We start from the raw sequence: 12,246 nt of genomic DNA, 5'->3' as shown, positions 1-12,246 counted from the left end.
GTTTCATGGTCATCAGTAGATTCTTAATTCCAGATTTTTAAAAATTGAATTCAAATTCCACCATCTGCCGTGGCGGGAATCGAACCCGGGTCCCCAGAACATTCGGTGAGTTTCTGGATTAATAGTCTAGTGATAATACCACTAGGCCATCAAGGGTTTGGGTTACCAGATCTGATAACGGCCTCAATTTGTCCCTCGATCAACATTACCCAGAAAAAAGAGATGATTGGGGAGGGGGTGGGGTGGGTGGATCATCAGTGCCTGTGGGATCTTGCTGTGCATTAACTGGCTCCTGCGAATCGCACATCACACTTCCATTGTACAGCATTCGTTGCAAAGCATTCTGGGGTTGTGAAGGTGTTGCATCAATCCGGATCTTCCTGTTCTCTCCCTTTTATTCCTCAAAGTATTCCTGATTCATGTTATCCGTCAGCTCATCCAGAACTCTGCCAGCCTGAGTCTAATGTGTGCGTGTGTGAGTGCGTGTGTGAGTGCGTGTGTGAGTGCGTGTGTGAGTGCGTGTGTGAGTGCGTGTGTGAGAGTGCGTGTGTGAGTGCGTGTGTGAGTGCGTGTGTGAGTGCGTGTGTGAGTGCGTGTGTGAGTGCGTGTGTGAGAGTGCGTGTGTGTGAGTGCGTGTGTGTATGTGTGAGAGTGTGTGTGTTTGTGTGCGTGTGTGAGTGCGTGTGTGTGTTTGTGTGTGAGTATGTGTGAGAGTGTGTGTGAGTGCGTGTGTGAGTGCGTGTGCGAGTGTTTGCGTGTGTGTGTGCATGTGAGTGCGTGTGTTTGTGTGTGTGTGTGTGAGTGTGTGTGTGTGTTTGTGTGTGTGTGCGAGTGTTTGAGTGTGCGTGTATGTGTGAGAGTGTGTGTGTGTGTGTGAGAGTGCGTGTGTGAGTGTGTGTGTGTGAGTGTGTGTCTGTGTGTGCATGTGTGTCATGCACCCCCCCCCTCCCCAAACCATGTGGCACTGCTGCCTCACAGCGCCAAGGACCCGGGTTCGATTCCAGCCTCGGGTCACTGTGCGGAGTCTGCATGTTCTTCCCGTTTCTGCGTGGGTTTCCTCCGGGCGCTCCGGTTTCCTCCCACAGGCCAAAGATGTGCAGGTTAGGTGGATTGGCCATGCTAAATTGCCCCTTAGTGTCTAACGATGTACGGGTTAGGGGGATTGGCCATGCTAAATTGCCCCTTAGTGTCCGAGGATGTACAGGTTAGGGAGATTGGCCATGCTAAATTGCTTCTAGTGTCGGGGGATTAGCAGGGTAAAATGTGTGGGGTGGTGGGAATAGGACCTGGGAGAGATGGTGGTCAGTACAGGCTCGATGGGCCGTATGGCCTCCTTCTGTACTGTCGGGATTCTATGATTCTCTGTTCGCTGACTAACACTAGCTCGCAGGTCAAATAACGTCGTGATTTAATAAATTCATAATCAAATCCCTCCCTGGTGTCATCTCTCCCGTATCCCCTCCTGAACACTTGGAAACTCTTGGAACATTCGCGATTTTAACCGCTCTATGATTGGCGAGGGCATCTCCTATTGTCGAGGGCAAACTCCACCCCCACAACTTCCCCCCCCCATCCCTCGCTCTGGCATTTCTTCCTTCCAAGCACCTCTCCAGCCTCTCTCCCTCGCTCTCCTCTGACGAGACACTTCAAAGAACAAAGAAAACTACAGCACAGGAACAGGCCCTTCGGCCCTCCAAGCCTGCACCGACCATGCTGCCCATCTGAACTAAAACCCCCTACCCTTCCGGGTACCGTATCCCTCCATTCCCATCCTATTCATGGATTTGTCCAGACACCCCTTAAAAGTCACTACCGTATCCGCTTCCACTACCTCCCCCGGCAACGAGTTCCAGGCACCCACCACCCTCTGTGTAAAAGATCTGCCTCGTACATCCCCTTTAAACCTTGCCCCTCACACCTTAAACCTGTGCCCCCTAGTAATTGACTCTTCCACCCTGGGAAAAAGCTTCTGACTATCCACTCTGTCCATGCCCCTCATAATCTTATAGACTTCTATCAGGTCGCCCCTCAACCTCCGTCGCTCCAGTGAGAACAAACCAAGATTCTCCAACCTCTCCTCATAGCTAATGCCCTCCATACCAGGCAACATCCTGGTAAATCTTTTCTGTACCCTCTCCAAAGCCTCCACATCCTTCTGGTAGTGTGGCGACCAGAATTGAACACTATCTTCCAAGTGCGGTTTAACTAAGGTTCTATAAAGCTGCAACATTACTTGCCAATTTTTAAACTCAATGCCCCGGCCGATGAAGGCAAGCATGCCGTATGCCTTCTTGACTAACTTCTCCACCTGCGTTGCCACTTTCAGTGACCTGTGTATCTGTACACCCAGATCCCTCTGCCTATCAATACTCTTAAGGGTTCCTTAAAAACTTACCATTTGACCAATTTTCCAGCTATGGGCCGGAATTCTCCGACCTCGTCCACAGCTGGGATTCTCCAGCCCCGCTGCCGTGCACGGTGATTTGGCTGAGCGCCAATTCTCCATTCTCGCTGGCGGCAGGACGAGCGAGTGCAGAGAATCCCAGCCATTGTTTACTTTTCTTGTGGCTTGGGGTCTAATTTGTTCAAGAACACTTTTGTGGGACATTTTCATGCCTTAGAATCATTGAATCCTACAGGGCAGAAGGAGGCCTTTCGGCCCATCGAGTCTGCACCAACCGCAATCTCACCCAGGCCCTCTCCCCATAACCCCACATATTTACCCTGCTAATCTCCCTAACACTAAGGGGCAATTTAGCATGGCCGATGCATCGAACCTACACGTCTTTCGGACTGAGGGTGGAAACCGGATCACCCGGAGGAAACCCACGCAGACACGGGGAGGACATTCAGACTCCACACAGAAGTTGGAGTTTAGAAGGCTGAGGGGAGATCTTACAGAGACGTATAAGATAATGAAGGGGCTCGACAGGGTGGAGGCAGAGAAATTCTTTCCACTTAGAAAGGAAACAAGAACTAGAGGACACAGCCTCAAAATAAGGGGGAGTCAGTTTAGGACAGAGTTGAGGAGGGACTTCTTCTCTCAGAGGGTAGTGAATCTCTGGAATTCCCTGCCCATTGAAGCAGTGGAGGCTACCTCGTTAAATATGTTCAAGTCACAGGTAGATCGATTTCTGATCAATAAGGGAATTAAGGGTTATGGTGAGCGGGCGGGTAAGTGGAACTAAACCACTTTCAGATCAGCCATGATCTTATTGAATGGCGGGGCAGGCTCGAGGGGCTAGATGGCCTACTCCTGCTCCTATTTCTTATGTTCTTAAGTGACCCGAGGCTGGAATTGAACCCGTGTCCTTGGCGCTGTGAGGCAGCAGTGCTACTTACTGTTCCACTGTGCTGCCCACCTTGCTGTAAGAAAGTGTAGTTGACGCAGGTCACACTGAAGTCCCCCAGTAGGGGGAGGCCTGTTTCCGAAGGTTACACACTCCAGGTGGCACTAAGACAGACACTGCTCCTCAGCAGTGTTTGCATTAAACAGTGTGCGTTATTTTTCATGCGTACAGGCCCAGACGAAGAGGATACCTCGGCAGGGATCTCTCCTCTGAAGACGCCAACAACATCACCTGTAAAATCGCCCACCTCTCCCCGGTCACAAAGAGGTAAGACGTCTGGACACGTCCCTGTATCAATCGCAATGTTTAAACAAAATCTGGGTCTGAAATCTGCAATTGCTTGATAGATTCCTCAGGGATATTCAAAGGGAACCACTCAAATGTTGTTCAGGAATGCTAGTCACACCTTGAATTAATGCTATTAAAGCTTGATTCTAGCGGTTATTGAGAAAGCAGAGACAGTCAATCCCAGCAGATCCTGTTCCTGAATCCCCACTGGTCCCAGCAGATCCTGTTCCTGAATCCCCACTGGTCCCAGCAGATCCTGTTCCTGAATCCCCGCTGGACTAAGCAGAAAGTGTTCCTGAACTCCTGCTGGTCCCAGTAGATCCTGTCACTGATCCCCGCTGGTCCCAGCAGATCCTGTTCCTGAATGCCTGCTCGCCCCATCAGATCCTGTCCCTGAGTTCCCGCTGGTCCCAGTAGATCTTGTCCCTGAATCCCCATTGGCTCCAGCAGATTCTGTCCCAAAATCCCCACTGGTCCCAGCAGAACCTGTCCCCAAATACCCGCTGGTCCCAGTAGATCCTGTCCCTCAATCCCCATTGGTCCCAGTAGATCCTGTCCCTGATCCCCACTAGTCCCAGTAGATCCTGTCCCTGAATCCCCGCTGGTCCCACCAGATGCTGTCTCTGAATCCCCGCTGGTTCCAGCAGATCCTGTCCTTGAATCTCCGCTGGGACCAGCAGATCCAGTCCCTGAATTCCTGCTGGTTCCAGCAGATCCTGTCCTTGATTCTCCGCTGGCCCCAGTAGATCCTGTCCCTGAATCCCCACTGGTCCCAGTAGACCCTGTCTTTGAATCTCCACTGGTCGCAGTAGATCCTGTACCTGAATCCCCACTGCTCCCAACAGGTCCTGTCCCTGACCCCCACTGGTCCCAGCAGATCCTGTCCCTGAATTCCCACTGGTCCCAGTAGATCCTGTCCCTGAATCTCCGCTGGTTCCAGTAGATCCTGTCCCTGAATCCCCATTGGTCCAAGCAGATCTTGTCGCTGAATCCTTGCTGGTCCCAGTAGATCCTATCCCGGAATCCGGCTGGGACCAGTAGATCCTGTCCCTAAATCCCTGCTGGACGCAGTAGATCCTGACCCTGAATCCCCGCTGGTCCCAAAGATCCTGTACCTGATTCCCGCTGGTCCCAGCAGATCCTGTCCCTGAATCCCCGCTGGTTCCAGTAGATCCTGTCCCTGAATCGCCACTGGTCCCAGCAGATCCTGTCCCCGAATCCCTGCTGGTCCCAGCAGATCCTGCCCCTGAATCCGCACTGTCCCAGTAGATTATGTCCTTGAATACCCGCTGGTCCCAGCAGGTCCTGTCCCTGAATCCCCGCTGGTCCCAGTAATTCCTGTCCCTGAATCCCTGCTAATCCCAGTAGAAGCTATCCCTGAAACCCCGCTGGTCCCAGCCGATCATGTCCCTGAATCCCTGCAGATCCCAGTACATCTGGTCCCTGATCTCTGCTGGTTCCAGCAGATCCGGTCCCTGAATCCCTGCTGGTCCCAGTAGATCCTGTCTCTGAATCCCTGCTAATCCCAGTAGAAGCTGCCCCTGAAACCCCGCTGGTTCCAGCAGATCCTGTCCCTGAATCCCCGGTGGTCCCAGTAGATCCTGACTCTGAATCCCTGCTGGCCCCAGTAGCTCATATCCCTGAATCCCCACTGGTCCCAGTAACTCCTGTCCCTGAATCCCCGCTGGCCCCAGTAGATCCTGTCCCTGAATCCCGGCTGGTCCAAGTAGACGCTGGACCTGAATCCCCATTGGTCCCAGCAGATTCTGTCCCTGAATCCCCACTGGTCCCAGCAAATCCTGTCCCTGAATCCTCGCTGGTCCTGGTAGATCCTGTCCCTGAATCCCTGCTGGTTCCAGTAAGTCCTGTCCCTGAATCCCTGCTGGTTCCAGTACATCAAGTACCTGAATCCCTGCTGGTTCCTGTAGATCCTGTCCCTGAATCCCCGCTGGTCCTAGTAGATCCTGTCCCTGAATCCCTGCTGGTTCCAGTAAGTCCTGTCCCTGAATCCCTGCTGGTTCCAGTACATCCTGTACCGGAATCCCTGCTGGTCCCAGTTGATCCTGTCCCTGAATCCCCGCTGGTCCCAGCAAATCCTGTCCCTGAATCCCCGCTGGTCCCCAGTAGCCCCTGTTCCTGAATACCCCCTGGTCCCAGTAGAGCCTGTCCCTGAATCCCCGCTAGTCCCAGTAGAGCCTGTCCCTGAATCCCCGCTGGTCCTGGTAGATCCTGTCCCTGAATCCCTGCTGGTTCCAGTAGATCCTGTCCCTGAATCCCCACTGGACCCAGCAGATCCTGTACCTGAATCCCCGCTGGTCCCAGCAGATCCTGTCCCTGAATCCCTGCTGGTTCCAGTAGGTCCTGTCCCTAAATCCCTGCTGGTTCCAGTAGATCCTGTTCCTGAATCCCCACTGGTCCCAGTAGATCCTGTCCCTGAATCCCCACTGGTCCCAGTAGATCCTGTCCCTGAATTCCCACTGGTGTTAGTAGATCCTGTCCCTGAATCCCTGCTGGTTCCAGTAGATCCTGTCCCTGAATCCCCACTGGACCCAGCAGATCCTGTCCCTGAATCCCTGCTGGTTCCAGTAGGTCCTGTCCCTAAATCCCTGCTGGTTCCAGTAGATCCTGTTCCTGAATCCCCACTGGTTCCAGTAGATCCTGTCCCTGAATCCCATTGGTCCAAACAGATTCTGTCCCTGAATCGCTGCTGGTCCCAGTAGATCTTATCCCCGAATCTCCGCTGGGACCAGTAGATCCTGTCCCTACATCCCCAGTGGATCGTGTCCCTGAATCGCCACTGGTCTCAGATCCTGTCCCTGATTCTTGCTGGTCCCAGCAGATCCTGTCCCTGAATCCCCACTGTCCCAGTAGATTCTGTCCTTGAATCCCCACTGGTCTCAGCAGATCCTATCCCTGAAGCCCCACTGGTCCCAGAAGATCCTGTCCCTGAAACCCCGCTGGTCCCAGCAGATCCTGTCCCTGAATCCTCACTGTCCCAGTAGATTCTGTCCTTGAATCCCCACTGGTCCCAGCAGATCCTGTCCCTGAAGCCCCACTGGTCCCAGAGCATCCTGTCCCTGAATCCACGCTGGTCCCAGCAGATCATGTCCCTTAATCCCCGCAGATCCCAGTACATCCGGTCCCTGATCCCCGCTGGTTCCAGCAGATCCTATCCCTGAATCCCCGCTTGTCCCAGTAGATCCTGTCTCTGAATACCTGCTGGTTCCAGTAGATCCTATCCCTGAATCCCTGCTGGTCCCAGTAGCTCCTGTCCCTGAATCCTTGCTGGTCCCAGTAGCTCCTGTCCCTGAATCCCCACTGGTCCCAGTAGATGCTGTACCTGAATCTCTATTGGTCCCAGCAGATCCTGTCCCTGAATCCCCACTGGTCCCAGTAGATCCTGTCCCTGAATCCCTGCTGGTCCCAGTAGATCCTGTCCCTGAATCTCTGCTGGTTCCAGTAGATCCTGTTCCTGAATCCCCACTGGTCCCAGTAGATCCTGTCCCTGAATTCCCACTGGTCCTAGTAGATCCTGTCTCTAACTCTCCGCTGGTTCCAGTAGAGCCTGTCCCTGAATCCCCGCTAGTCCCAGTAGATCCTGTCCCTGAATCCCCGCTGGTCCCGGTAGATCCTGTCCCTGAATCCCCGCTGGTCCCAGCAAATCCTGGCCCTGAATCCCCGCTGGTCCCCAGTAGCTCCTGTTCCTGAATCCCCTCTGGTCCCAGTAGAGCCTGTCCTGGAATCCCTGCTGGTTCCAGTAGATCCTGTCCCTGAATCCCTGCTGGTCCCAGCAGATCCTGTCCCTGAATCCCCGCTGGTCCCAGTAGATCCTGTCCCTGAATCCCTGCTGGCCACAGTAGATCCTGTCCCTGAATCCCCATTGATCCCAGTAGGTGCTGTACCTGAATACCTGCTGGTTCCAGTAGTTCCTATCACTGAACCCCTGCTGGTCCCAGTAGCTCCTGTCCCTGAATCCCCGCTTGTCCCAGTAGCTCCTGTCCCTGAATCCCTGCTGGTCCCAGCAGATCCTGTCCCTGAATCCCTTCTGGTTCCAGTAGACCCTGTCCCTGAATCCCTGCTGGTTCCAGTAGATCCTGTCCCTGAATCCCTGCTGGTCCCAGCAGATCCTGTCCCTGAATCCCCGCTGGTCCCAGTAGATCCTGTCCCTGAATCCCTGCTGGCCCCAGTAGATCCTGTCCCTGAATCCCCATTGATCCCAGTAGATGCTGTACCTGAATACCTGCTGGTTCCAGTAGATCCTATCCCTGAATCCCTGCTGGTCCCAGTAGCTCCTGTCCCTGAATCCCCGCTTGTCCCAGTAGCTCCTGTCCCTGAATCCCCACTGGTCCCAGTAGATGCTGTACCTGAATCTCTGTTGGTCCCAGCAGATCCCGTCCCTGAATCCCTGCTGGTCCCAGTAGATCCTGTCCCTGAATCCGCTGGTCCCAGTAAGTCCTGTCCCTGAATCCCTGCTGGTCCCAGTAGATCCTGTCCCTGAATCTCTGCTGGTTCCAGTAGATCCTGTCCCTGAATCCCTGCTGGTTCCAGTAGATCCTGTTCCTGAATCCCCACTGGTCCCAGTAGAGCCTGTCCTTGAATCCCCGCTAGTCCCAGTAGATCCTGTCCCTGAATCCCCGCTGGTCCCGGTAGATCCTGTCCCCGAATCCCCGCTGGTCCCAGCAAATCCTGCCCCTGCATCCCCGCTGGTCCCCAGTAGCTCCTGTTCCTGAATCCCCTCTGGTCCCAGTAGAGCCTGTCCTGGAATCCCCGCTAGTCCCAGTAGATCCTGTCCCTGAATCCCACTGGTTCCGGTAGATCCTGTCCCTGAATCCCTGCTAGTTTGCGTAGATCCTGTCCCTGAATCCCTGTTGGTTCCAGTAGGTCCTGTCCCTGAATCCCTGCTGGTTCCAGTAGATCCTGTTCCTGAATCCCCACTGGTCCCAGTAGATCCTGTCCCTGAATTCCCACTGGTCCTAGTAGATCCTGTCCCTAACTCTCCGCTGGTCCCAGTAGATCCTGTCCTTGAATCCCCATTGGTCCAAACAGATTCTGTCCCTGAATCGCTGCTGGTCCCAGTAGATCCTATCCCCGAATCTCCGCTGGGACCAGTAGATCCTGTCCCTATATCCCCAGTGGATCGTGTCCCTGAATCGCCGCTGGTCCCAACAAATCCTGTCCCTGATTCTTGCTGGTCCCAGCAGATCCTGTCCCTGAATCCCCACTTCCCAGTAGATTCTGTCCTTGAATCCCCACTGGTCCCAGCAGATCCTGTCCCTGAATCCCTGCTGGTCTCAGTAGACCCTGTCCCTGAATCCGCTGGTCCCAGTAGGTCCTGTCCCTGAATCCCCACTGGTTCCAGTAGATCCTATCCCTGAATCCCCGCTGGTCCCAGTAGATCCTGTCCCTGAATCCCTGCTGGTCCCAGTAGATCCTGTCCCTGAATCCGCTGGTCCCAGTAAGTCCTGTCCCTGAATCCCCGCTGGTCCCAGTAGATCCTGTCCCTGAATCCCTGCTGGCCCCAGTAGATCCTGTCCCTGAATCCCCATTGATCCCAGTAGATGCTGTACCTGAATACCTGCTGGTTCCAGTAGATCCTATCCCTGAATCCCTGCTGGTCCCAGTAGCTCCTGTCCCTGAATCCCTGCTTGTCCCAGTAGCTCCTGTCCCTGAATCCCTGCTGGTCCCAGCAGATCCTGTCCCTGAATCCCTTCTGGTTCCAGTAGACCCTGTCCCTGAATCCCTGCTGGTTCCAGTAGATCCTGTCCCTGAATCCCTGCTGGTCCCAGCAGATCCTGTCCCTGAATCCCCGCTGGTCCCAGTAGATCCTGTCCCTGAATCCCTGCTGGCCCCAGTAGATCCTGTCCCTGAATCCCCATTGATCCCAGTAGATGCTGTACCTGAATACCTGCTGGTTCCAGTAGATCCTATCCCTGAATCCCTGCTGGCCCCAGTAGCTCCTGTCCCTGAATCCCCGCTTGTCCCAGTAGCTCCTGTCCCTGAATCCCCACTTGTCCCAGTAGATGCTGTACCTGAATCTCTGTTGGTCCCAGCAGATCCCGTCCCTGAATCCCTGCTGGTCCCAGTAGATCCTGTCCCTGAATCCGCTGGTCCCAGTAAGTCCTGTCCCTGAATCCCTGCTGGTCCCAGTAGATCCTGTCCCTGAATCTCTGCTGGTTCCAGTAGATCCTGTCCCTGAATCCCTGCTGGTTCCAGTAGATCCTGTTCCCGAATCCCCACTGGTCACAGTAGAGACTGTCCCTGAATCCCCGCTAGTCCCAGTAGATCCTGTCCCTGAATCCCCGCTGGTCCCGGTAGATCCTGTCCCTGAATCCCCGCTGGTCCCAGCAAATCCTGCCCCTGCATCCCCGCTGGTCCCCAGTAGCTCCTGTTCCTGAATCCCCTCTGGTCCCAGTAGAGCCTGTCCTGGAATCCCCGCTAGTCCCAGTAGATCCTGTCCCTGAATCCCACTGGTTCCGGTAGATCCTGTCCCTGAATCCCTGCTAGTTTGCGTAGATCCTGTCCCTGAATCCCTGTTGGTTCCAGTAGGTCCTGTCCCTGAATCCCTGCTGGTTCCAGTAGATACTGTTCCTGAATCCCCACTGGTCCCAGTAGATCCTGTCCCTGAATTCCCACTGGTCCTAGTAGATCCTGTCCCTAACTCTCCGCTGGTCCCAGTAGATCCTGTCCCTGAATCCCCATTGGTCCAAACAGATTCTGTCCCTGAATCGCTGCTGGTCCCAGTAGATCCTATCCCCGAATCTCCACTGGGACCAGTAGATCCTGTCCCTATATCCCCAGTGGATCGTGTCCCTGAATCACCGCTGGTCCCAACAGATCCTGTCCCTGATTCTTGATGGTCCCAGCAGATCCTTTCCCTGAATCCCCACTTCCCAGTAGATTCTGTCCTTGAATCCCCACTGGTCCCAGCAGATCCTGTCCCTGAAGCCCCACTGGTCCCAGAAGATCCTGTCCCTGAATCCACGCTGGTCCCAGTAGATCATGTCCGTTAATCCCCGCAGATCCCAGTACATCCGGTCCATGATCCCCGCTGGTTCCAGCAGATCCTGTCCCTGAATCCCCGCTTGTCCCAGTAGATCCTGTCTCTAAATCCCTGCTGGTTCCAGTAGATCCTATCCCTGAATCCATGCTGGTCCCAGTAGCTCCTGTCCCTGAATCCCCGCTGGTCCCAGTAGCTCCTGTCCCTGAATCCCCACTGGTCCCAGTAGATGCTGTACCTGAATCTCCGTTGGTCCCAGCAGATCCTGTCCCTGAATCCCTGCTGGTTCCAATAGATCCTGTCCCTGAATCCCTGCTGGTTCCAGTAGATCCTGTCCCTGAATCCGCTGGTCCCAGTAGATCCTGTCCCTGAATCCCCGCTGGTCCCAGTAGATCCTGTCCCTGAATCCCTGCTGGTCCCAGTAGATCCTGTCCCTGAATCCACTGGTCCCAGTAGATCCTGTCCCTGAATCCCCGCTGGCCCCAGTAGATCCTGTCCCTGAATCCCTGCTGGTCCCAGTAGACCCTGTCCACGAATCCGCTGGTCCCAGTAGATCCTGTCCCTGAATCCCCACTGGTCCCAGTAGATCCTGTCCCTGAATCCCCACTGGTTCCAGTAGATCCTATCCCTGAATCCCCGCTGGTCCCAGCAGATCCTGTCCCTGAATCCCTTCTGGTTCAAGTAGACCCTGTCCCTGAATCCCTGCTGGTTCCAGTAGATCCTGTCCCTGAATCCCTGCTGGTCCCAGTAGAACCTGTTCCTGAATCCCTGCTGGTCCCAGTAGATCCTGTCCCTGAATCCCTGCTGGCCCCAGTAGATCCTGTCCCTGAATCCCCATTGATCCCAGTAGATGCTGTACCTGAATCTCCGTTGGTCCCAGCAGATCCTGTCCCTGAATCCCTGCTGGTTCCAATAGATCCTGTCCCTGAATCCCTGATGGTTCCAGTAGATCCTGTCCCTGAATTCCTGCCTGTTCCAGTAGAACCTGTTCCTGAATCCCTGCTGGTTCCACTAGATCCCGTCCCTGAATCTCCGCTGTTGCCAGTAGATCATGACCCTGAATCCCTGCTGGTCCCAGTAGATCCTGTCCCTGAATCCGCTGGTCCCAGTAGATCCTGTCCCTGAATCCCCACTGGTTCCAGTAGATCCTGTCCCTGAATTCCTGCTGGTCCCAGTAGATCCTGTCCCTGAATCCGCTGGTCCCAGTAGATCCTGTCCCTGAATCCCCGCTGGCCCCAGTAGATCCTGTCCCTGAATCCCTGCTGGTTCCAGTAGATCTTGTCCCTGAATCCCTGCTGGTCCCAGTAGACCCTGTCCCTGAATCCGCTGGTCCCAGTAGATCCTGTCCCTGAATCCCCACTGGTTCCAGTAGATCCTATCCCTGAATCCCCGCTGGTCCCAGTAGATCCTGTCCCTGAATCCCTGCTGGTCCCAGCAGATCCTGTCCCTGAATCCCTTCTGGTTCAAGTAGACCCTGTCCCTGAATCCCTGCTGGTTCCAGTAGATCCTGTCCCTGAATCCCTGCTGGTCCCAGTAGAACCTGTTCCTGAATCCCTGTTGGTCCCAGTAGATCCTGCCCCTGAATCCCTTCTGGGTCCAGTAGACCCTGTC

The 12,246-nt window shown here is 54.7% G+C and overlaps 1 protein-coding gene across 6 annotated transcripts in view; it reads left to right on the top strand.

Annotated features, from left to right (window-relative positions):
- add2 (adducin 2 (beta)) overlaps positions 1 to 12,246 on the top strand; it is a 156,442-nt gene that overhangs the window by 124,777 nt on the left and 19,419 nt on the right. For all 6 annotated transcript variants that reach the window (XM_078239251.1, XM_078239250.1, XM_078239249.1 and 3 more), the window contains one exon: positions 3,522 to 3,617. In XM_078239251.1, coding sequence (XP_078095377.1) covers positions 3,522 to 3,617 — 96 coding nt within the window. The remainder of the gene's footprint in view (positions 1 to 3,521; positions 3,618 to 12,246) is intronic.

The sequence above is a fragment of the Mustelus asterias genome, chromosome 22 (assembly GCF_964213995.1).
Source record: "Mustelus asterias chromosome 22, sMusAst1.hap1.1, whole genome shotgun sequence".
Classification (NCBI taxonomy): Eukaryota; Metazoa; Chordata; class Chondrichthyes; order Carcharhiniformes; family Triakidae; genus Mustelus; species Mustelus asterias.
This window is presented reverse-complemented; position numbering and strand designations above follow the sequence as displayed.